The sequence below is a fragment of the Podarcis pityusensis genome, assembly GCF_964106645.2.
Source record: "Podarcis pityusensis genome assembly, chromosome: 2".
In the NCBI taxonomy this organism is placed as follows: domain Eukaryota; kingdom Metazoa; phylum Chordata; class Lepidosauria; order Squamata; family Lacertidae; genus Podarcis; species Podarcis pityusensis.
Genome location: NC_138029.1, coordinates 86798872 through 86824696, shown reverse-complemented (window position 1 = coordinate 86824696; position 25825 = coordinate 86798872). Strand labels below are relative to the sequence as shown.

The 25825-nt window shown below is 44.8% G+C and overlaps 1 protein-coding gene across 4 annotated transcripts in view; it reads right to left on the bottom strand.

Moving 5' to 3' along the window:
* The window catches only part of PLXNA1 (plexin A1), a 299658-nt gene that overhangs the window by 224740 nt on the left and 49093 nt on the right, over positions 1–25825 (bottom strand). For all 4 annotated transcript variants that reach the window (XM_080996881.1, XM_080996879.1, XM_080996882.1 and 1 more), the window contains exons 2-3: positions 24336–25687; positions 6350–6532 (exon numbers count right to left, since the gene is read on the bottom strand). In XM_080996881.1, the coding sequence (XP_080853007.1) occupies positions 6350–6532; positions 24336–25514 (1362 nt within the window). In that variant the 5' untranslated portion in view covers positions 25515–25687. The remainder of the gene's footprint in view (positions 1–6349; positions 6533–24335; positions 25688–25825) is intronic.

Here is a 25825-nt window from a genome sequence, read left to right as displayed (position 1 = left end):
CATGAGCTCACAATCTTCTTTTAAGGCCATCTTCTGGAGAAGGCTTGTCTATCTTCCCCTTTGACCTCCAATATTGCACAAACTTAGGCAGGAAGAAACACTGCCCATATCCAGCAACACAGGCAGTGGGGTTTCTCAGACTACAGATGTAGGCACCCATGAATTTGCAAACACGTCTTTTCCTGAGACAAACGAGCCAAGGCATGGCTGAGTTGTTGAAAGGTCTCATTCAGTGGAAAGGTATGGCTACTTCTCAGTGGAGGGAAAGGAATTTAATCCACTGTATTATGACATCACATGTCCAGAACAAATATTTTAAATACCCTGACCTGGGGCTGAGCTTTGGTGAGTTCTAACTCAAGCTAAGCCATATCTTTTTAAGCATTTCCAGCATTTCTTAATATGATTATCCTTCCAAGCTCATTAGGTCATTTTCCTTGAGACACAATGAACACAATCCATAAGCCACCATTTATGCAACAAAGTACACCTAAGTCCCAGAGAGGGGACCCTGAATGCAGGACAGAGGCTCAACTCAATACCTTTGAGATTTCTTCCAGTCTTATGATCACTGAATACTGGTGGCCAAAGCACTTCTGCCAGTGCAAACTGCTCCAAGCGACAGAGAAATGAGAGCAGTTTCCCAGCTCACAGACTAAATAGAGCAGGGAGGTGAAACCTGTGACCGTTCAGATGTTGCTGGAGTCAAATCCCCATCAGCATTAGCTAGCATGGCTAATGGTCAGAGATAATGGAGCTGTAGTACAAGACGACACAAGATTTCCATCCCTGAACCAGGAGAGCTGGTTCATATTTATAACAGTCATGAAAGAGGATGCAGCCCAAGGTTCTTCAGCATAATTCCTGTCCTCTCCACCCCAGCCTCCTAGCTCAAGCAACACTTTTGTTCTTCGTAATGACGTTTTCATGAGAGTGACTCCCGTGAGGTGGTGAACACACCTTGAAGTAGAAAAACCCAGGCAGTGGCATCGAACTGTGGCTTTGTACATACCACACAAAGGATGCACACAACAGAAAATCCTGGGAAATGCAATTCACCCCACACAGAGCTACAATTCCCAGCACCCTTAACAAACTGCACTTCCCAAGATTCTTGGGGAGCTCAATGTATTCTGTGTCTGCAGCCTTTGGAAGGTTCTAAATACACGCCTGAGGGGCAGCACACCCATAGGCGACTGGCAAGGGAAAGTCTGAGCAAGGGAAAGTGTTGAGCACACTGAAGAAGCATGGCTTAAGCTAGCCACACCCCTTCCTGCAGCGCCCACATTCCTTCTCAAGGACTGCATCTGTTCCACCTCCTTTTACGAGAAACAGGAGATGGGAAGATTTTCCTTGCCACACAGTGCCAGGATCAACCTTTTCACCAAAGGGAATTCTGGCACAAGCTTTGCTGCTTTTAAGCGAAAGGATTAACAACCTTGCCAGGAGACAGAAACTGCAGACAGCCACTGTGTGAGCTGCATGGAAGGCTATGCTACTGCCCCACATCTCCAGCTATTCACCCTGTAGAAAGTTCACCCATTATTTCACCCATCCGCTTCTGCTCTCTGTTTTTGAGAGTGAGGAGTTATAGCCAGCATTAATCCCACTCAGAGTAGACTCATTTAAATCAATGGACCTTAAGTTAGACATGGCCATTAATTCCAGTGGTTCTGCTCTGAGAAGGATTAATGCTGGCTACAACCCAATGTTATATATGCACAGGGACTGGATTTTAAAAAGAACTAGGAGTCAAAACAATCAGGAAGCCTTTAGGAAAACTTAATTCCAGTGTCACACAGGGTCCTTCCTGCCACATTTCCTAGCCAGCAAACTGCCTATAATTCTCGGGCCTTGCGTCCCTCAAATATTTTGTCCTATGCCTAGCAATAATAACTGTTCCCCATCTCTTTTGCAGTCTTCAAATAATGCCTCCCATTATATACATCTCTGTAGCCGCACGTCCCATCCTCTATTTACCTCTAGGTTGGGGGAACAAGAGTGAAGGAAGCCTGGGAGAATTGTGTTCCTGCTGTAGCTGCAGAGACAGCCAGGGGCAGGGTCTGATTGCACAGGGCTCCCTAGGAGGATCAAGTAACTGCTGAGGCAGCGTTTTCCCCATCTTCCAATCTCAGTCAGGCGGCCCTTGCTGAAAAAAACCAAGTTCTCGATGTCACCCCAGGAGTTCCAGACACACACACCACTACCTCAAGGTTAAAGCAGGGGACACAGACCACTTTATACACTGACATATGAAGACACTTCAGGGGGGTTAAGCCCCACTACAGTTCCCCTATACGTTGGACTCAAAACTGACATATGACAAAGGTACAGATCCTTTTCTTCCCTGTTTGCACGTTTGGTTATTTTTAGCATTGTTTGGAACTAGCTGGCATGCAAAGTTGAGGGCAGGGATGCTCTGAAAAGTCAGCTGAAACTAGACCTAACTAACCCTATAACTGCATTCTTTACCAACCTGCCTACCAGGGGGGTTGCTTTGTAGACCCAGAAGATGCTTTTGTGCTTCTTTGCAGGGCAATTGCATCTTCAATCTTAACAATATGTCAATCAAAAGGGCAGGAAGAAAGGAAAAATTAGGGGAAGAGGCGGAATGTTTTTGTTGTTGTTTTTGACAGCCATCTGTCTCGAGATACTGTGCCTCTGGGGGTGAAGTCAACTCACTGGAGAATCACAATGCCTGTTGTGGCTGCAGAGACTGGTAACTCCTAACTGCTGCCTCCCGTGTTGTTTTTTCTGTGTTAGGAGCACTGAAGTGCCCTCTCTAGGGTGCAAGCCTGGGTACCATGTATGAAGGTCCCTGGCTGCCCATTGGACAAAACTCCCCTCCCAGCCTTGCTGACGTAGAAAGCATGATGTTTGGCACCAACCTGGCTGAAGGAGGGAGGTGTATAAGACGCTATCCAACTATCTTAGGGATTTCATTCTGGATTCATGTAGGGTTTACTCCTTAGTATTTTCTTCTCCCATAGATTTTTCCTCTGGGTTTATTCCGGAAGCCTTTCTCATAAATGAATATAGCAGCAAGGCAGCAGAGGTTTAGGATTAGAGTTTCTTTCTCCTTGAAGGGCAACCTTCCCGGGTTGACAAGCCCCATCTGCCCCTCATTTCCCTCTAAGGAAGGAGGAAACTACTGCCAAAGGAAGAAATTTTCTGGACACAAAGCAAACATCAGGATTCACCAGAGACAAATAATTGGATGCTAAAGCACACCATCTCAGTGGTTTCATCTATCCTCCTGCCACATGTCCGTCCACACACTCACACATGCAGAACTGCCCCAGCAGAGAACTCGTTAAAGCCTGCAATTTGGAATCTTAAAAGTGGAAGAGAAAATGGTAGAAATGAGACACCAATCACTTCAGACCACATATCAATCCAAAAGGGATGACAATCTGCCTATGTCTTCTCTCAGCCTTCATGGCTACAAAGCCAAAGCCCTGACAATGTGAAATCTCTCACAATCCATTTGGAGTAGAGGCCGCCAGCCATTCTGGTGCCTCTTTTTATCGGAAAGAAGTCAGGAAATATCAAGAACAGGTGCTACTGCTCAAAAGGGAATGAAGTCTTACTGCTACACTGAATCAAGAGTATGGGTGTCCTAGCAGTTACAAGAGTGTGGCTGACAGCGTAGATTGCTAGCTCAAGAACTTCAAACAGAGGTGTACACCAGGTCCTCTCTCTCAATGGTGTAGTCCAGCTTTTCCATATACCCAAGACATAAAAAAAGCACCAAGCTCCACCATTAAAAAGACCTCATGCTCTACATTACACTTTTTCTGTACATAAATAATTCACAGCATCTGCCGAATCTGCATATCTGCAGTGGGGAAAACATTTGTGCCACAGACATACTTTAAAGCACATATATGTCTCCACACCCAGAGATTGTCTCCATGTAGAGCAAGGTTACCCAAACTTGGATCTCCAACTGTTTTTGGACTACAACTCCCATTATCCCTAAGGTAACAGGACCAGTGGTAAGGGATGATGGGAACCGTAGTCCAAAAATAGCTGGAGGCCCAAGTTTGGGAAACCCTGATGTAGAGCAAACTTAATTCATGAAGCAGCTGTGACACAGCCACTCCTCCCAATACCTTGTATCTGAATTCAGTCTCCTATAAGAAGTAACCCACTTTGGCTGTTCAAACAAAATATCTGTAATCTTTGAACGATGAGGCCTATAAGATCACTCTTAAGGCCACCTGATGAGGTGCGTTCTCTCTTAAAATACTGATATATCACTTCTTAAAATACTGATATATGAGCTGTCTTTTCTGAGGAGGTCTCATATTTAGAGCAGAGAACAAAGTTGGCTAAGATGAGCTTTCGCTTCAAAGTGGCAGAGTCTAGGTTGTTCTTATTGAACAAAACACCTACATTTCTGTAATACAACAGCTACGACACTACCTTGGGGTTTCACAGTTTTCCTAGTGCTGAGCTGAGAAGGCTACAGACTAAAAAAAGCTCCAAAACCAACTCTATTTACCCTCCTAATAAACAAAACAACTCTTCTCTGCTTATGTGGGGCCTACACTGTCTTAATCACATATCCTAAAAATGACCTTCAACCTGGCCTCAGGCCAGTCTTTGCATTCCAGATTCACTGAACTAAAAATCAGTATCTTGCTTGTTCTCAGTCCGCAGGGATTAGACGTAGATACCAGTTTCCCTGTGCTAGAAAAACATTCCACATAGACAAGATGATTCCAAGAAGGGCAAGACGAAGAGCAAATTCAGTGTACAGAATGTTTGATCAACAGAGTAAAGCTCCTGCCACCCCACATCCGTAATTAGCATGTTGTGCACCAGCCCTTTCCTAAGCTATGCTTCCAAGACACAATCTTAAGGGCCACAACCCAACACTTCACACATTATGCTTTTAAGATATACATATTAAAAAATGCACGTTAAGTATGAATGGGTTAAACACGTTTTCACACATGTGTCATATATGTACTGTACACCTCCTCAGGGACACAGAATTGGCTACTGGGTGCTCCTATGGCAAACCCGAGTCCTTTTCTGCAGCAAAATGTGCAACGTTCTCAGCTGAGTTTGATGAGCACATGCTGACTTCCACTAATGCACACCTGCATCTATTATATACTCTGTTTGTACAAGGATTTTGTTCTTCCCAAGAGACTAATACATCCAATGCATATACTAAGCCACTGCGTGCCTTCCTCTCTACATTCACATTCAAAAGACACTACACTGACTTCTGTACTAGAAAATACTTATAAGCTTTGAAAATTAGAACCTTCGTCAGGGAGGGGCAAAAATATCAAAGGTGGAAGCAACTCAAAATTCAAGCCATTCCTTAGTTCAGACCCCAGTATCAACATGCCTTGGGTAAAGAGGAGCCCCCTACTTGATTAGGTGCTTCCTAAAAAATTCTGCTAAGGCCCTAAATACAATTCTGCCGGGTAGAAGATGCAGTTATTGCCGGCTGTGTTTACACAGGGAATAGCCAGCTGTAATTATAGGAACGATGTTATGATAACAGGAAACCCATGCCCTGTGGAGATATTGAGGAGAGGCATACAGCTATTTGCTAATTACCAACAACAAGAACCCTTTGTGTAGCTGGGGAAGGATGAGTTCCCTCTACTTTGTGGACTTAGGCCCACAGATGTTTTAAATCATCCACATCAGAGTTATTCTGCAGTCTCCAACGCGTATGCACAGTTATCAGAGTTCTTTGGTTCTTGCTGACAGAGCAGAGCCATCGTCCTCAGGAATTTCCCCCCAAAATGCATCTGCTTAGTGTAACACAGGCAAATGTGTGTGGCAATACTGCAGAAGATAACAAGAAAGTAGCAAAACAACTTCATGGCAAAGGCAGGTAGAGCAGAAATGATGGCAACCTCAAAAAGGCTGGCAAAGGTCCTCTAAACAAGAAGGAAGCCTGCTCTAAGGAGACCTTTAAAAGAGATCAGCTGAGTCTGCTATTTGCTGTTTTCCCTACAAGACTTGCTGAAGACATGAAGAAAAGCAATCTGGCTTTAGCACATTGCACAGAAAAAGGCACTTGACATGTAATATTGGCCTGTATTTTTAAAATATTTCTGCCCCAGGAGAGATTGTACAGAGGGTAATACTTCTGCTGAAAGAGCAGATGGAAAGGATACTAGAAAAAAGCAAGTAACAGTTGTTCAAGGTCAAATCCTTCCATACAGAAATAGCTCCAAACGTTATGAAGAAATTGTGCACATGGAAATATCCGCCCCTTCCATTCCATTGCTCTCACCCTCTGGCTTTTGCCCTCTTATGGTCCAAGCAACATAACCCTACAAAACCCCAAAGAAAGAGCTTCATTGCCCCCTACCTTTTTTATCCTGCCTCTCCGTGTCCCAGCAAAGACCACGGTGTGTCCACGGTAGTCATACGCAGCCACTGATGTCATGCCATCCTCCTTGTCCACAAAGAGCGGCACACCTTCAATGGTGACTGTTCCACCCAATGGCTGGTTAAAATCCTGACCACAGAAATTGTCATCAATTTGCAGGGGCTGTGGGAGAGAAAGGGAAGAAAGAGATTAGCTGTTTGACAGCATTCCAGCACACCATGTAAATGGCTGTGAATGAGAAAACGGTACAGATATCTGCAAAGTCACCACAGATACAAAAACGTATAATTCTAGTGCAGTTGCTGATGGCTTCCTTAGGAACGCATGTGTAAGGCAGTCACAGGTGCAAGAACTCTCTTAAAAACCCTCCTCCTATTCCTTCCCATGAATTTCAAGAGGACCGTGCAGCCTCTCACTCCATCAATATTCCTTTAAAAAATTCCACAATTCCACAGGCACATATCAGGATATGTGGTACACCACTTCACCATCTAATTTCCACTTTCAGAATCCTTTCAGAAGAGTGCAAAACAAGGACATGGGACAGTTCCCAAATGTGGAAATTATCAAAGTGAAGGAATGAAACCAAAATAAAAAGGTAGCATTTCTGAAGTTCCTACATCTATATAAAATTACTGTAAAAATCAATACACTTGAATAAAACAAAAACAAAAACTGCTGGGATGCAGCAAGTAAGAGACACTTCACACACTTCATGGCAGAGGCAAATACATGTTAACATTTAGTGTGCACTGGCTTCTACCCCATAACAAGGTGGCAACATTGTTTTTTAAGTGCATATGAACTATAGGAACTAGCCCTGTCTCCTTGTAGTATGTTTTTGTGGTAAACACACCAACACAAACCCTATCTACCATGCTCATTGCAAGGTAAAAGTGAGCACAAGCTGCAATTTTAAGACGGACCCGTTTCAACTGCGAATCTTTCTTTCAAGAGTGGCCTCAGCAAATTGCACAGTAGGTCACCAGTATGCCAGGATCCTATTCTCTTGCATAGTTAGCACAATGCTCAGTCTACGCCTGTATAGGGCAGAGATGCAGCAACCTGAGGCCCAGTTCAGATGTAGTAACAGAGATGCAGTCCCAGGGGCTGCAAACAGGTTTTGCACCTGCAAACTCCTTCCTCACTCTTTCTTTGCACCCCCAGTTTTGGTGAAGATTTCTTTGTTTACAAGCTACCTGGGTGAGACTAATTAACAACATGCTAATCAGCTTAAGAGACCGCCTTGCACCATGTGTGTCTACTGAACCTCTTAATCTGAGGAACTTACACTTTTACAAGTGTCACATAAGGTTTGCTTTGCATCTGTGAGGAATCAATCTTTTCAGTGTAGAAGCTTTGGAACTCGCCATTAACCACATCACATTAAGGCCAACTTTTGATTCAATCAAATACCCTAATGGCAGGTCATAGCAACCTTTATGCTCCTGTATCCTTTTCAATGGTTTACAGCTACATGAATAGTCCTCTTCAAGTTGAGACTGTAAAGTGCTAGAAAAAGCAGCAAACTGACCAGGGTGTTGTAACCATTTAAAGGGTAACCTTCCATGAATGGAATAACCGTCACTTCCCCATATTCTTTGTTCACTTAATGTTTCCAAAAGAATGGTGACCTACATACCTACCAATTGTGCCACTTTGCCAAAGAACTAAACTACAGAAAACGGAAGTGATCAGCTACCATATTTTCCCTCTTCAAAAGTCACAAGAAACAGTAGAAATCAGGAAATTTCTGCTGAAGCTGGACATATGAAGCACCAGCATAACCACGGAGCGGGGAGGGGGCAGCTGGCCCCCGAAATAAATAAAACTCAATATAAATACATAGCGAACTGAGGTTCTGCCCCCCCCCCCAACAAAAGGCCTGCCCCCCCCTAACAAAAATCCTGGCTACACCCATGATTATGAAGGGAGGAAGAATGGGGGGAGTGAAGAGGGAGCATGTGGGCACACAGCTTATTCTTGTTTTAATAAACCACAGTTGGTAATATTAGCTTGTGTTGCAGCAAATCTCTCATCTAATTAGTCTTCTCCAGGTGGAGAGAGCTATAGATCTGCTTCAGCTAATGGAGCACCTTTAGATAAAAGACCTCTGCTGCTACTTTGAGGCAGAAGAGTTCTATGTTTACCTATTACTATTATTAGTTTATTACTATTATTATCATTACCACTGCCATTACAGTATTTATGCTGTAAAGTTCACTACAGTCTGTACAAAAGATAACATAGGCATGGCCTTGCAGAATGGCTTACAACAGACACAACACAAGGAAAAAGGGTCAGGAGCAGAAAGGAGAAAATACACACATTCAGAGTTTAAGCGGGTTGAATGTCCACTGAAAGAATCTGTTCTTGGAGATTAGAATGCTAGAGAGGGCCTAGCTATCTCTCCCTGCTTTATGACAGCTGCCTGGTGCCTAAACCTACTTTGAAACCACATAGTAAAGCGAGCGTAGTCTTGTAAAGGGTCTAAAGCATGTGGAAAAAAGTTGCCTGTCCTTTTACAGGGGCCAAGATACTGTGGCTAGCAGCTGGTCTAACAAGAGACGAGGCCTTCCATGCACATGTTTTAACCAGCACCACTTGAGGAATTCTTCTTGTCAGCTTTTATCACAGTCTCAAGGATTCATTGTGCAGCTCTTCGCATCTGTGCTACAGGGCCCAAGGGGAATGGCACTATATAATTCTGCACCTGTGTGCTTTCCAGTTCTCCCCCAGGTCACTCCTAAATAGGGAGTGTTGTATCTCATGGGCGGCAAGAGGAATGTGCTTGCAAGCTGCAGACACACACATGCAAACTACAGAATCCACCCATGTTACATTCCTCCCTGTAGTTTCGCATGGACACCACGTTGCCCACATCCTGTCCTAAGCCGCTGGCCCTTGTGTCTGCACAGATGTTAAACAACTCCTACATTCTGCCCCAGAGACAGACAGAATTCAACAAGGGATGAGAGGACTGGGCAGGGGCAGGATGAAGTGGACCCTGTTCACAAAACAGTTGCGAGGCTGTTCAGGTCTCTCTGGGAGACCAAGAGAGGTCTGCAGAATAGCTTTATAGAGTGCATTTTTAGCAAGCCATATCCAAAATAGAGAGGAAGCCGGCAAGGCTTATCTTCCCTTGCCTTTCAATAAGCGCCATAGCATTTATTGTACATACGTTTACTGATATGTGGCTTCTAAAACACTGGGGTGGGGTGAGGGGGAGAAGGTGTGTTAGCCCGAAATGCCAAAACAGTGGAGGGCAGTTTTAATACTCCCAATCCATCTGCAGGCCCTTGCAGAATAAACTAATTTCATTTCAGCTGTAAACTTCCTTTCTGTATTCAACCAGGTAGGCTAGGCCAAAGGACTATTGTTTGCAGGGTCACAAAACTCCTGCAGAGACAACCTTACCTATGCTTGATCAGAGAGAGGGAGAGAAAGCAATCGTATCTTAGTGTGCTTCCAGGCAGTTACCTCCCACTGTAACTGGAGTAGTAAAAAATGAGGTACAGTGGTACCTCTGTTTACGAGCATCTCGGAAGCCGAATTTTTTGGTCTTCGAACACCAAAAACCCAGAAGTAATTGCTTCCGTTTCTGAACATGCCTTGGTAGTTGAACGGCTTCCACTGCGTGTTTTTCAGTTTTTCCAATTGAACTTGCCGCCAGCCCTTTGCGCCTCAGTTTTCAAACGTTTTGGAAGTCAAACCGTGTACCAGAACAGATTACGTTTGAGAACCAAGGTACCACTGTATACAGGAAGAGTGCAATTAACACTGCCCAGATGGCCGGGGGGGAGAGGCAGGTAGGGGGGCTTCACCACAGCAATGGCTTTAGCTTTGCCCAGGTTGGCAGTGAGCTCCCACTGAATGTATCACAGTAGAAAGTCCCGGAATGGGGCACTGTGAGGCAGGGGACTGGCAGCTTTGGATTCAAAGCCCCATGAATTTCTCAAAAAGCCCTCAGCAGTACAAGCTTGAAGCTAGTGCAGAAGAGCACAGCAGAACAAAGAAACCTGCCCTCCAAAGATGGCCACCACATGGGAATACAGAAGCAAAAGTAGGATCCAAGGGCTTTCTCAAACTGCAAACAATCTGAGAAACAACTCTTTCTCAGAACTCCAAGCAGCCCAAGAGGGTTGCCATGAACCAGGGTGTGAGTTGGAAATTTCCTGGTACCACCTTCTAAAAACTATATTTCAAGAAGGACAGGGGTCACCTCACGGTAGCCTGGCAATCTGGAATCATCAATGGCATCTGCTGAGGAGTCCAGCTGAACCAGCAGGCCAACATTTACCCCGGTGGAGTAAATCATCTGCCAAATCCATGCCAAAATGGATCTAGATCACTGGTCTTCAACTAGTGGGCCAGGAGCCTGATCCAAGGTAAGTCACTACTGGAGCTCTACTATCATGCAAATGTATGGTAAAAGATTTAGAAAAAGGTCTCCAAATGCATGTTTGGGTTAAAACTGGGTCCTGGGTCTGAAGGAGCTGAGGATAATGCCAAAAAGCCTAGCTAGACCATGACTCACTTAAGCAGCTAGCCCAATAATAGAACACTTCTCAGCAATTATCCAATATGATTGAATATGGTCGAAAAGTTCAACTATGGTCTTAATCAAGCTGCTGGGGGGGCTGCCTCTAATTTTGTGTTTTTCCATGCTCTGCATGGCCACCATTTTGTGCTATGCCACACCACTCCCATAGCAGCCAACTTGTGACTGGTGCCCCCAGTACTCTCTCAAAATTCATAAGCAGAATAAATTGTGCAATAAAGAGGCACATATAGGAAGATCTGCACAATTAATGCAGGTCACAGAATCAGTTTTTCTAGGTACAAAATCTGTGTTTCTTTATCACCAATTCTGATACTTCCAAAAACTGGTGCAGTCTTGTTTGTAGGAAAGTGATTCTAACTCTGTAGGAGTTTAGACGAAGAATAACTTGTATTGTTGTCTCCCAAGCAGCTGGTAGATGGCCAGGTAAAGTGGAATCCTAGTCTCCCCATACCATTTGTCATTTGGACATTATTATTACAGCCATACCTTGGAAGCCGAACAGAATCCATTCCAGAAGCCCGTTCGACTTCCAAAACATTCGGAAACCAAGGCACAGCTTCCGATTGGCTGCAGGAAGGTCCTGCAGCCAATCAGAAGCTGTGGAAGCCACGTCGGACATTCAGGTTCCAAAGAACATTCACAAACCGGAACACTCACTTCCAGGTTTGCGGCATTTGAGAGCCAAAGAGTGCAAAGGTGTTCAGTTTCCAAGGTATGACTGTATTATTATTATTATTTATTGAATTCATATACCGCCCTATACCCGAGGTCTCAGGGCAGTTCACAGACATCAACCTAAAACAACCTATTTCACATTTGAAATGAGGAAACAAGGCCTGAAAGGGCCAAGTTGCCCAAACACACTGCTTTCTAACCAAAAGACAAACACGTTGGGCAAGATTTTTCTGCCTTTGCCTAAGCTGAACCCTAGTCTGCCAAGCTGACAGTTGCCTCCAGAACTGAGGTTCACCAACATTTTGGTTCAAAAAAAAAGGAGGCAGGGAAACCGCAAGTGATTAGGGCCTGGAGAAGTCCTCTTCTTTCCTCCTCAGCCTTTTCATTCATATAGTATACCTTGAATGAGATCTTCCTTGCAAGCATCCCATGAGATGCCCCAGCCTAAGTCTGTCACAGATCATGGCACAGGGAGGAGGCAAGAAGGATGGCAAAATGTCTGCAGTTAACACACAGTGTGTATGCTCCCGTCGGCTTCTGAGGCGGGCCTAGCAGCTTGGTACTAAGAGAGGATGACAGGGAGATGTGGAGAAAACACCACAAGGAAGGAGGGAAGGAGGGGTCAGGAATGGGGAAATCCCTTGAACCATGAAATCTGTTCCTATCTCCACCTCAGCAGGAAGAGAGCTGTTGCCATGACAACCTCTAGTCCAGCAGTCTCTGGCCATGAATTTCAGGGTCTGGGGGATGCAGAGAAAACAGAGAGGAAGACCGAAGAGAGAAATAACTGAAGTACTCAAATACCATGAATGGCAATGTGTGAGTTGAAATACCCACAAGGTGCACACCAAAAAATCCTGGGCTCTGCTAGTTCCAGCAGAATACAGCAGTACAGTAATGAAAGAGATACAGTTCCCAGCAATCTTCAGTGGGTTCACTGCACACCCAGAACGGACAACTGCCAAGCCAAGCCGAGAGAACACTGCTAAAAGAAAGGGCCCAGACGCACTCAGAAGTACACAAGTTCCTAGCAAACAGGGAATTGCATCCATGGGCATTTAAATTTGCAGGCTGAAGTGGAAGTGCAAAGGGGGCAGCTTTAGTCAGCAATGTAGTAAGAGCATCACACCTAGGACTTGTATATGTGCACACATTCCTAAAAAACACATATTGAGGGTGGTGAATTAATTGGCTTTGAGAAATATTTGACAAAGTTGTACTGTATATGGATAGCAAGTCACTTAGCTGTGCACAACTCCCAGCTCATTTGTCACTATTGCACCTCCTTCCCTTTTCTTATATGTGCTCACTGCCAAACCGCACATTCAGGGCAGAAAAGTGGGGTAGCCAATCTGTAGCCAGGGCTAACCCATACCATACAGGCTGCAGCTTGCACTGTCCTGAAGGTTCTGTACCCACCAATGATATAATCAGCATGCACCAGTCCCTAAAAGTCAGCCCAGAGCAAGGGTACATAGGCTGCAACCCAATGCACACTTTTAGTGGGACTTGAGCATGATGTGCGTAAGTTTACAATCGCCTAATTTTGGATGAAACCTAGACACAGGTACAGAGATCCGACATCCGTATGGAATTTCCCACACCTCTATTTTTTTCATACCAACTCTGATTTACAATACAATACACCAGAAGTACTATCTAGGCAGGATGTGAGAGGCGACAGAGGCAGAATTCTATTTCTGACAGAAATTTTCCAGATAGTTCAAGCCTGACACATAGCTTTCAAATAGATGCTCGTTACTGAAACTTGCGTGACTGCCTGCTTGTGTAAACCTTTGCCTGAAGCCAAGCAGAGAATAGGAGACCCAACAATATCAACAAAGGGAAACTACAGAGACCGGATTCCCTCCTTCTTACCCTTTCAATCTCTGTGGCAGACATGAATAGCTGGACATAAGGGAGTAGCTATAACGGGGGGGGGGGGAGAGACTTAATACTGATTCTTAGGGCTAAATGTTCCTAGGCTTCCTCAAAAGCTTAAATATCACAAGCTTCATAATCTAATCATTAGAACATTCCTAAAAAGTAATCGTAAGTAACAAGCACACAGCTCCTTCCTGCTGAAAACAAATACACTCAAAACCTTACTGTGATATTCCCAAATGGCACCAAAATCCAAATAAATAAAAGGTCACTTGTGTATCTGTTAAATCTAACTACTACTATAAATCCCTGGCAACGGAATCATGATTTCTGAGCATTTGTAGGCTGGCAGTGCAGGAAATGGATTAGAAGTAAACAAAAATTGGTGCTAATACAAACACAGCTTTGGGGCACTTTGTGAAGACGAACCATTTATTTCCGCATCCTATTTGTATCCAGCCGGGATGCCTTTTTAACCATCCAGTTATGTGTGGTCTTTCAGGCCCAAACCCCTGCTTGCTTTCCTCTGGGTTGTTTTCCTCCCGCCCTTGTACTGCCAAGCATAGAACAATTCCTCTCAAGTTGTGCAGTTAAAGGGCCTCGGCAGGCAGCCACAGAACTGCAACAGTCACTCACAGACCCGCACCTTTGAAGGCAATAACAGCTAACCCCTGACCCTCTGCACTTCAGTAAACAGGGTGATGGAGAAAGCAACTAAAAACAAAATTCAAAAAAATCCAGGGAAGCTGAGGAAGCCTACTCAGACCCAGAAAACCAATTCACAGCTGTGACTCCTTTTGCTTGCTCAGCTGTTCCTGAATCCCCATAGCTCATTTTAACAGAGGTTTGTGATGAGGAAGCAGCAAATAATAAATAGTAGTAATTAGGCCTGAGAAATAATTCACAAAGTCGACAGAAGGGGACCACTTTAGCTGCAGACAGGAATGACACCTTTCCTGGTTTGGTGAGGAGGAAGAGGGCGCTGCCCAATTGTTTATTTATACACATTAATTAATTTTAAAATACGCAGCTCTAAATTTGCCGACATTCAGAAGACAAATATTTTAAAAAACTTAAAAGCCAGGACAGAATGCAATAAAGGCATACATAAAAATGTAGAAGTAATACCTAATTGTTCTGCATAGTTGAATGCAGGGTCACATCTTAATGTGAAATATACAGTCTAAGAGAAGCACAGGGCGGAGCAAGGGGGGGGAATGCGCCCCAGGATAGGAATGAATTAATCTCAAGGGATGATATTCAGCCCATGTGCTCGACAGAGTTCTGAAAATTTAGCCACGCACAGACACTAAGTAATAACAGAGCTAATACGCTTTTGAATGTGACATCCCCATCATTATTCCATGGACCTTTCACCTTGGTCACATGACCTCTGCCCTGCAAGGCCTGTGCATTACATCTTAATTTCTTCAGCTCTTAGAATGTATAGCTTGGTGGTAGAAAAAGGGGTTATAAAAAAATTCTACTTCCAGGAGGGCTGGAGCATAACCAATGAAGGTATTTAAGCTCTGGCAGCACCTCTCAGCCAATGCAATCTTTGTTCCACACTGCTCTCCCCACTCCAATTTGCAGCTTCCTCAACCTCATCTGCTGCTGAATATGCAAGAGCATAAATGTTTATGGTGTTTACTCTTCTCTGCTTTGTCTCAACAAACTCTCTGGGAAGCGACAAATACAGCTGCATTCCCGGGCTGCGGAAGAGTGCCTGCCACCCGCCTGCCATGCTACACCGACACCACCTCAATAAATAATTATGCCAGCAATTAGCTTGTTAGCAGCAAAATGACTCGTTAGGGATGCACAGGCAGGTGCCACACCAATAAGAGGCCAGATCCAATCGGACTATTTGGTGGGAAGAAAACAGATTTGGGGCGGTTTCTGAGAGCAGAAGGGCATGCATGGGCTGCAATACGAAATTCTCATACTGGTCTATCAGAGCCAGCCACATCATGTAGGGCAGACAATTCCTTCCTGACAATAGTACACTTCTGAAGCAGAAGGTCACTTACATCCACACTGCTTGCCGAAGCAGACATCCAGCTCTCAGGTTAACAAGAGCCTTCATTCTCCTGCCAATAATGAAGGGAAATTGGCATGGTTCACAGCAGGCCCAACCTCACAACTACCTAAATCACATTCTCCAGCTGTACCTGTTTTTTCACTATATAGGCACAGAGAGCCTGTGCACACACTGAATCTGCCATTAATAGCGGGGCTTAGCTTCCAGTTGTTATTGGCTGGCAGAATACTGTTTTTCTCTGGGCATTTGCTTGCCTTTTGGCCAGACTCGGCCGAAGGACACAAGAGTTCACACAGAGAGCGAGAAAGCACTTTGCCAGGGTGAAACGTAGATGTCTTCTTGATTCATTACTTTACTTCAAGCCCACTTATGAGGGCAATGAAGGAGTGGACAGGAAAGACAATATTCATTCGTTTAGCTTTATTAAGTGGCTAGTAATTCAGCTGTCCCTTAGGGCCATTCATTTCCGGGCTTCCTGACATCTTCAACAGAAAAGAGAACTCTATGAACACCCTTGTTTCATTTCACTGTAAATGTTATGCTGGGACTTAATTGTGAAGGGCTGACAGGAAATTATCTTATAGCGAAGTGTAAGGACCTTAGTCCTCAACTTAAATATTTCTTAGAGGCTGTGATTCAAATCCAAGTCTTTAATATACCAGAAGCAAAATAAAATGATTTCAAAGGGAATCAGTTAAGGAGTAAATTACTTTTACCGCAACTCCACAACACAGTGTTCATTGCAGACTGCACATCTGGTAAGCTACCAGGCCCAATTCAAGGTGTTGACTTCAGTCTACAAAATTCCTAAAAAGTCTGGGGTCTAGGTACTTGACTGAATGCCTTTCCCGAGGCCTGCCACCCTGAGACTTAAGATCTTCCAGAGTGTCCCTTGAGGCAGGCAAGATGGTGGCGTGAGACAGGGCATTCTCAGCGGCAGTGCACTGTTTATGGCATTTGTTTTCACTTGAGATACGACCATCCTCCACATTAGGTATATCCAGTGTTAGGAACTCAGATACATAAGCTAGGTGCCAAATGACACCTTAAACTTAAGCCACCACAACAGCATGTCTGTTCGCCAGAAGGTTGGACTAAATGACCCTTCCAACGCTACAATTCTACAATTCTGCGATCTCAACTACATTGTTTGACTGTAGCTTGCTCTTAAAACAATTCACTTGACCTAGTATGCAAGAAGGAGAAACACACTTAGGGGAGATGGAAATGGAATTAACTATGGATTAAGACAGAGGTTTTTTAACTGTGGTCGCCAACTTGGCACCCAGAAATCTCCATCATTCAGTCTGGACACTGAGGTCCAGCTCCGAGGGCCTTCTAGTGGTTCCCTTGCTGCGAGAAGTGAAGTTACAGGAAACCAGGCAGGGGGCCTTCTCAGTAGAAGTGCCCTCCCTGTGGAATGTTCTCCCATCAGATGTCAAGGGGATAAAGAACTATCTGACTTTTAGAAGACATCTGAAGGTTTCAATGTTTGATGTTTGATTTAATGTTTGATGTTTTATTCTGTTTTTATATCTACTGCAAGCTGCCCAGAGTGGCTAGGGCAACCCAGTCAGATGGGTGGGGTACTGTTGTTGTTGTTGACCAGGATTCACAGTGGAACAGGAAGAAGATAGCAAGAACCACAAGGCAACTCAGAGTGTTCAGCAGAGCATCTCAGCCTGGGTCACATTTTCAGTCTGATAGATTCCTGGTTCCAAGCCAGTGAAGGAAAGAAACAAACAAACAAGATGGAATGAGTTCTCCAGCCAATGTGTTCAGTTCCTCAGCATTGGGGGAAGAAGTACAAACATCTCCTGAACTCCCCGCCAAGACTGGCAGCCTCTCCTCCTGGATCCAAGGCAGCTCTGAGCAGTTCAAGATTGCCTCCAAGCACCAACGCATTAGGCATCCTAGAAGCTATAACAAGGCCACTGGCGAATGACTATGGACTGGTTCACACAATTCACTTTCTCTTGCGCAAGAAGTCCTGGTCCCTCTCAGACATGTCCTTGTGTGGACAAACGTGATGTGTGAATCTAGCCAGCACATATCTGGCCAGCAGCACATACTGTGATTGCAACAGCGCTTTTTCCAGCTGTTGCTATTAGTGATGGGTGAACTCCTCTCAGCTCGATGCAGAATTGGGTCAGCAATTACAAGCGTCATTGGAGAACACTAGAAAAAAAATCATGGTTGGCGTGTTTTTTAAGAGTTCTAAATTGATTCATAATGCTGGCTGCACCATATCATACTGCCTTATCATTTTCAATTGTCCCTCGTTTATTTTTTTGTCCAAGACACAGACACTAATGACAGCTATGCAAACACCCCTTGAGGGTGATTTCTAAGGCTCCAGGAAACTGCAGCGAAGCCCAAGGAGGTTCCAGAGCCTTGAGGGAAAAGGGTGCTGTGCAATCCCTGAACATGTCTTTATTTGATGCTGGATCTTTGGAGAGAAAGTTTTTTGGGGGTTGCCCCTACAGTTCCTTGAAACCTTAAAAAAATATTCATCACAAGTGCTTGCTTAGCTCTGTATGAGCTGAGATTAGTGTCCAGGGCTTGGACTCAAAACAAGAGCACATTCTGTACACTTGCAAAGTCACGTTATACATTTTGGACTGGAGAAGAGATTCTCAAGGAAATGGCGTTCGAGTTGTAATAAGTGCAAGCATTATGGGGGAAATTCACATTCCAAAGCAGGTAATTGCAAAGCTGGGTAACATCACTAGCTGCAATCAAGGGATTTGCTGCAGCCTGTATCGACAACTGCCAAGCTCACACACTGCTTTGTCCATGTAAAATGTGTGCCTGAGGAGTGTGAAGAAGGGGAAGGAGAAGAAATAATATTAAGTGAAACACCAGCTCTGATACATAAAATGACACTAGACTGTGCCCATGCCCCAGGAATGTGAGTAACTCTTTGCAACAGAACAGGCCATGAATCCAAAAGCCCTGTTGTCTTGCCCACATTCTCACCCTTGCTTGCTCAGTCATGCTGAATCAATTGCCATCAATAAAAAACAAGCCTTCCTTTGGGAGGAAAGCCTGTAGTGCTGATGAAAAAGGATCTTTATAAAGCCATATGACAGGGCTCAAAGCAAGTGGATGAAGTTCATTTTCAGTCCTTCCTCCCCTCTCCCGCTCCTCACTTTTCTGACTGTCATGAGATTAAAGGCCTTTCCATGCAATCAGTTTCTGCAGCATAAATGGACATATTTGTTTCTCATTTGCTTAGCAGAGGAAACGTTCTTTATTGCAGGGATATTGCATTTTTGCCGAGCACATAAAAATGCAATATTTTATATATGGGAACATGAGATTCCCACACTTCCAAATACTATCTTCATTACTGCTGTGGTTGCAGAAGCTTCCCGGACATCTACTATATAATATGCTATTTAAAAGCCTGGATAGTCCTGCCCTTGATCTCACCCCAGTAATACAATGCAATTCTAATGAGCAGAAGACTGGGGCAGTGGCCCAGGTCAAATTCAGTGGAAACCACCAACAAATGAGTCACTGATCAGCAGTATTTCCCTCCCAAGCAACAACTCTGCAGAGCTTATAAAATACTAATAGCGCAAGCAGCATTGGGAATAGCTCTTTGCCTCTGGACCAAATCTCTCAAATAATCCCCACCCCTTGCTAAAGCTGTGCATGCACGCATACGGTGTGCTTTTTGAGAAGGTTTGAGATCTCCAAACATGGAGTGAACCAGTGGTTTTGTGTCAAGATTGTGCAGGATCGCCAATCACACAACACTTCCACCTGCTCTGCCTTTTGGAAGGTAGGGGGAATGGAGACGATTCCTTTGGTTCTGGTGGTCCCAAGACTACAGCCACATGCTCAGAAGCATCCTCTTCCCTTCCACAGCCAAGCAATTCAATGAGGAAGAGCAGGACTTCCTGCATAAATCAGACAGGGAACCAGAATCTGTCAGGAAGCAAGGAAGCTTTCCTGTTTCTAGCAAAGTTTGAAACAAGGGACTGGCAAGAACTCTTTGCAGAGGGGGAATTCCTGGCAGCCAGGGTCCAACATCACCGACCCTTGGGGAAAGTCAAGGACTTTCTGGAACAGCGAAATCTCCCCAATAGCAGAATGTGAGTGGCGAAAAGCAGCTGTCTTCTTTCCTGCTCACATGATGCCCTTAACTGTCTCTTGCCTTCATACATTCACAGTCACATTCCTTGTTTTGCATTCTTTGTTTCTGCCTCCCGCTTACTTTGCTCAGGGCAGACCTCGGGGGAATGGCAGCTGATCTGAGCTACACTTGGCTCCCCAAACCTGCACTGCAAGCCAAGAAAGATGGAGAGAATGAGGGGAGGGGAAACAAGAGCGCAGAGAAAGCCTCCTCCCTCCCCTGAGTCAGCAGTTATGTGACCCAGCAGGCAGCAGTGTAACAATTTCATCATTTTCCACCAAAATTGAATTAGTTTGAAGCCAAAATCAGATTTGTGAGCCCAGCACTCTTGACAGCAAACCCTTTACTTTGTCAGGCAGCTGTTAGCTGTTTCCCTCAGAACTCGGAAAAGGAGAAGGAGGGGCTGCCTGGGACAATTACAAATGGATGCCTGTGCACAAACTACTCCAGGTGGGTGCAGCTGAACTACCTGCTCCTAGAACGCAGCCCCATGCCCCTGCCGCACCTGTAATTTATAAGAGGGCGGAGAAAGAGAGAGAAAGTAACTCAATTTCACACTCCTCCTTCTGCTGGACATCTAAACAAGGCAGAGACCCTCATCAAGCTGCTGGTTCCTGCCACAAGCCCTTGAACCCAGCTCCGAAAGTCGTGCCTTGAAATGCACCTGCCTCTGAATGCAGAAGCATGAACACTCACAAGAGAGAGGAGACGTGGCAATGCCTCAGCCCACAGCAAAGGCTGGGGAGCTTCTAGGATTGTGGCAGAAGAGGTGCCATAGAGGGAGGGTGGGGGAAGAAGGCTACTGCTCCCCCTCCCTCCCGCACTCCCTGGATTTCAGATTAAATTATCCCTAGGTGCAAGGAAACCACAACAAATGCTATTACGATATGCTGCTTCTCTGATGCTTAATCTTGAAAACATCCAAGCCTTATAATTTTGCCGGGTTTCTCTCTTTCCAACACCCCCCAGCCCCAAGACTGGAATACTCCTCCCCTCCTCCTTCCACTTTTACTCTAAAACCATATCCCTGTTATTATTCGCTATTATTATTCACACACACCTAAAACAGCTAGGCACTTTGGAAAATTATTTTTAGAAGCCACACTGCTTGCAAGTTTACATTATAGCACATATAACACAGAAAAAAGAAAAAAGGGGGGGAATAAAATAGCGGAGGAGACCGATCATAAGATCTGTACTTAGAGCCAAAATGCATTTGTTTCAGCATCCTTAAGGGTTTTAAAATTCCACAGACTACAAAGCAGCAAAAGCATTACCGTCAGCAGCTTCAACTGCTGAAAGGAGCCACAATCAGAAGTTAGTTTATGTTTGGGAACCACTCATTAGGTTTTCCCTCCTGACATGTGCACACGTCCCTCAACACCTATGTACGAAGCTCTTATTTACCATCCGTAAGGCACCAGGGGGCTCAAACCAGAAACTGTAGCAGCAAGGCTTCCTTGGAGGTTTTTAAAGAGAGGTTGGGTGGCCAGCTGTCATGGATGCTTTGGCTGAGATTTCTGCGTTTCAGGGGGTTGGACTAGATGACCCTTGGGACCCCTTCCAGCTCTAAGATTCTATGAAGCACAGGAGACTTACTTCCTGCACTAGAACAAGGGCAGCTCTCAAGCTAAGAGAGCTATTGGTCTGATCTTTGCTGTGTACTGCAGTGCCATACAGATAAATGGCCAAACAGGGGTACTGCAGCTCATCAGTGCAGCCAGACCAGGTGATCTGTGGAGCCAATAGTGGCAAACATGGGAAGCTGCCTTAAACCAAAACAGTGCATTGAACCGCACAGGACAGTCTACACAGACTTGTGGAGGTTCTTCAGGGTTTCAGACCGGAGTCTTTCACAGCTCTACCTTGAGGTGCTTTGGAGTCAAAACTAGAAGCTTCTGGATGCAAACTATGAGCTCAGCCATTGAGCTACGATCCTTTCCCTACCGAAAGCCTGGGTGGCTTTACAGAAACTGAGGAACCAAGCCTGCAGTAACAATCTAAGCAAAACAGACTCACTTCCTGATGCCCTTCGGTGGCATACTTGATTCTGTCCCCTATGATCTCTGTCTGTTGCTTCAGACCTTGATTTCAGCCAGACGTGGACTCACATCTGACCACTTTCAGGCCTGGCCCTACAGAACCCTGACACCATGCCAGAGGGTTTCCACTCATCCTTTGGGGAATCTGTCCTAAAAAGAGAAGGAGGAAGGGAAGAAGAAGAGGTGTCCAAACCATGGCCAAGGATGGTTACTGTCTAATTTGCCAAAACAGACCTCCAATGCCCCTCTCCCTTTATCTCCATTACTCCACAGCAGCTGTAAATCATTATTTATCATATTGTGAGGTGGAATAGAGCCATGGAGATGTGTATTCAAATTCCTCACTCAGCTATGAAACTCACTGGCTGAACATGGACCACATGCTATCTCTCAGCTACACTGCCACGCAACTATGTTCTGAGGACCAGAGGGGGCGAGGTTCCATGTGTACTACACTGAGCCTTACAATGGAGTGTATTTCTCATGAACATGGGTTCATTGGCATAAGGAAGCACAGCACAAGCTCTTATTTCATGCTTAGTATCTCTGATCTCACCTGTTCCTATCAGAGCTGCTACCAGAATCACAACTGCCTAGAATACCATACCAATTCTGCCCTAGATACCCACTTATGAGCCCAGTGTACTACCACTCCATCCATTGGCTGCCAATGTAATCCCCACAACCAGAATTCTGTGGCTGTCAGGAATCATGGGAAATGTAATTCCTATTGACTTTAAATACGTGCAGCAGCATCTAGGAATACATGAGCCACAGGAATTACACATCCCATGGTTTATGGTTCCCAATACCATACATGCACCTATGGGAACATAAGATCTAAAAACTGATATGTTTATCGGCCCTGCTGATGTATTATGTTTTATGGCTTTGTATGGTTTTGATTTAATTACAATGAGAGCCTGCTGATTGGAGAACAGAGAAAGAAGTTTCTAAAATAAAATTTTAAATCCTGAGGTCCACTACCATTGACACATGGAGCTAGTGTTTAGGGAGGCTCCAAACCTACACACACACACACACATCCACTCAACACTGTGCTTCTTGTAAAGCCATTAGAAAGGCATTTGGAGTGGGCCAGGTCTTTAGCTGAATTCATTTACAAAATTTAATTTAAGCAGACCATTACAATTTGGAGAAGGGTCAGTAGGCTAAATGGATCCATTAAGAATCAGCCCAAAGTCCAAAGTACACTTGACTATATGGGTCTGGGGAGTGGACCTACGGCATCTGATGTCCAAGCTCAGATTCTGCCACAATCACTATGTATATCTCCTTGCGTTCAGCTGAGAGTTTTAAGTGACGTAACTATACCAATTTTCTACAACTTGTCATATGTCCTAGAAATCTTAAAGTTGCCCATTCCATTCCCATTTTGAAAGATCTTTTACACATTACTCTCCTATCCTCACTGCAAGTAGCTGAAATAGCCTCCCAGTTATATCTGATATTGTCTGAAAAGGAACCCAGCTATGGCTCATAAAACAAAGCAGGCTTCTTACCCTGCCTTGCCAAAGACTTAACACAATGGAACAGGGCAATAAAGCTCCTCTGTTTGCCATAGCAACAGCCTATGGGAAATGCTTCCCTCAGGATAGGCAGGCAACTTTCCCTCTGTTGAGAAAGAACATATCCAGACTCATAACTCTGGCTCGCTCCCATATCCCCCAGGGCAAGAGTTCACTTCTAATTGGCCTCAAAACCTGACACTCCAGTTGTGTTTCATATACACCTATGAATTTGGAGAGTCCTCTCACTGCCAGTACGAAGCTGCTATCTGTACAGCTGTCCTGTTCTCACACTCTCCCTAAACTACAGAGGTAAGGATTTTGATTATCCCGATTTGGAATCAGACAGAGGATAAAACCAGAAAACAAGAGACCCAGGTAGAGTCGGAACATCATCCTGGCTGGCTAATATTCCTGCCGTATCATTATGTGGTGCTGAGAGGGCACCATGTTGCACCTTGAATAGCACTTCAAATCATCTGCAATTGTTATCACATCAGTATATCTAACAGTTACTTGGGTCTGTATTTCCAGCAGGACATATCTCCTGTACATGGACACCTGCTTTTTCCCTAATTCATTCCAGTACTTGTCATGATGGTAACAGTGGAAAGTAAACTCAGGTTAGAATAAATGGAACATCAGCATGTCTGTTAGATGGTTAGTGGTCCACATGCTCCTACTTATTGCCTTTCTTCTCAATTCAATCCTTCCGAAAAACTGTCTTGGCAAGAATTTCTGTGCAAATAATCTCTAAAACACATTCCAAAATCAATGCAGTCCCCATTTCTCCAGCATAACAAACTTTATTTGGTTAACTGAAGATTGGGAGAAAGGCCGGAACTTCTCAACACCCAATAATTATCCTCATACCCCATAACCAAAGCCTAAAACTCCAAACACCAAAATACTGTAGCTGAGAATAGAATGGTCACATGCTAATTGAAACAAACCCCAGATCTTTAAGCAACATCTTCAGCTGCGTACTCAAAGACAGCACAGGTATCTCAGCTGATGCTTTGGATTTATCAGAGCAGAAAGGAAAAGGAGAAATGACAAAGTAGAAGAATGAGGAGGAAGACTTACTGAGTTTATGCATCCCAACTCCTTGTTCAAAAGCCAGGGCAGAGAAAGCTTCCCCTCCCCACGATAGCAAGACTGGATGCGCTCCTTGATCTTGTCTTTGATCTTCTTCAGTGTGAAGAGGCAAAGGACAGATTCCTTTGGTGGCTTCACCCTGTTCTTCTGGCCCTGAGAGAAGATTGTGAAGAGAATATCCTCCTGCTCTGAGATACCCAACTGCTTGGCCAGTGCCTTTCCGGGCTTACTTAGGTAAGCGTCCTGAATCAGGCGATATTCAATGCCATCACGAATACAACCAATGGGGAATTCCACATATGAGTAGAACTTGGGATCATCTACACACAGCCGAACGACCTTGGAGGTGAAAAACTGCTCCCCAGTGGAGTCAGGCGAGGTAAGCTGGGTGTCTAGTTGCAAGGTCAGGTAATAGACAAACTGCTCACTGCTGAAGCTATAGATGTAGTAGATATCAAATGTGGGGAACTTGGACAGTGTGTCTGATGGAATCTTGAGCTGGGATGAGACAAACTCATCCTGATAAACAAAGCCAAACATCTCTGCATTCTCTTCACTGGCCATCAGTTTACGGCTGGACAGGGTAGGGAAGTACTCAGACTTGCCATCAATGGGTGTTCCAATGAAGAGCTTGTTTTGCCCATTTGGGACTTCAATGATGACGCCTGACATAGTTCCTGACTCATTGACACTGGAGAGGTAGTGCTCCTTGCGATGATGGGGCTCACCCAACTTGAAAAGGTCGTCCAAGCGCAGAAACTGGCAAATGCCCTGAGAAGCACTGCCACAGGCTATCAGTCGATTCCCAGAATAATCCACCAGCAGCAACTTGTTGACATTGTTGGTGCTGACTAGCCCATGTGGACAAGACTGCACACTAGGCGGTGGGTAGCACTTCTCATTGTCATCCACGGGCCCCGTGACATGAGTGCGCATCAGTGTCAGATCGTCTGCAAGCTTATAGATCCGGTTGACAGCACCCACATACACCTCCCCAGTTTTGTTGTGGACCACCAAGTGTGTCAAACTCCAGTCGGTGACCTGGAAAGTCCTAAAGGGAGAGTTGGACTTGGGAGTGCCTTCTTCCAATGGCAGCCAAGCACTCCCCAGAAGCAGCAAGGTCCAGATATTGACCGACAAATGGTGCTTTAGTCTCAGGAGCCACATGGCGAAAGAATCACATCCAGCAATGGTTGTACATTAACCTATCCACTGGAAAAAAATGAAGCAAAACAGAAGGCAGTGGAGAAGGGAAAGGAGCTGTCTGTGGACTAATGTCTCCTCTTCTTCCACCAGTCTCCACATTCAGGACATTGTGGGTGCTGGCATCCTGCTCAGTCCTAGAAGGAAACACAAAGCAAGCAAGGTTAGACAAACAGTTGAGCCACTCAGAACATTACAGCACAATAGATCCCCACAGTTACAAACATCTCAGGAATGAAGGTGGTTCAGATCTCTGAAATGTTCAGCTGTCTTGG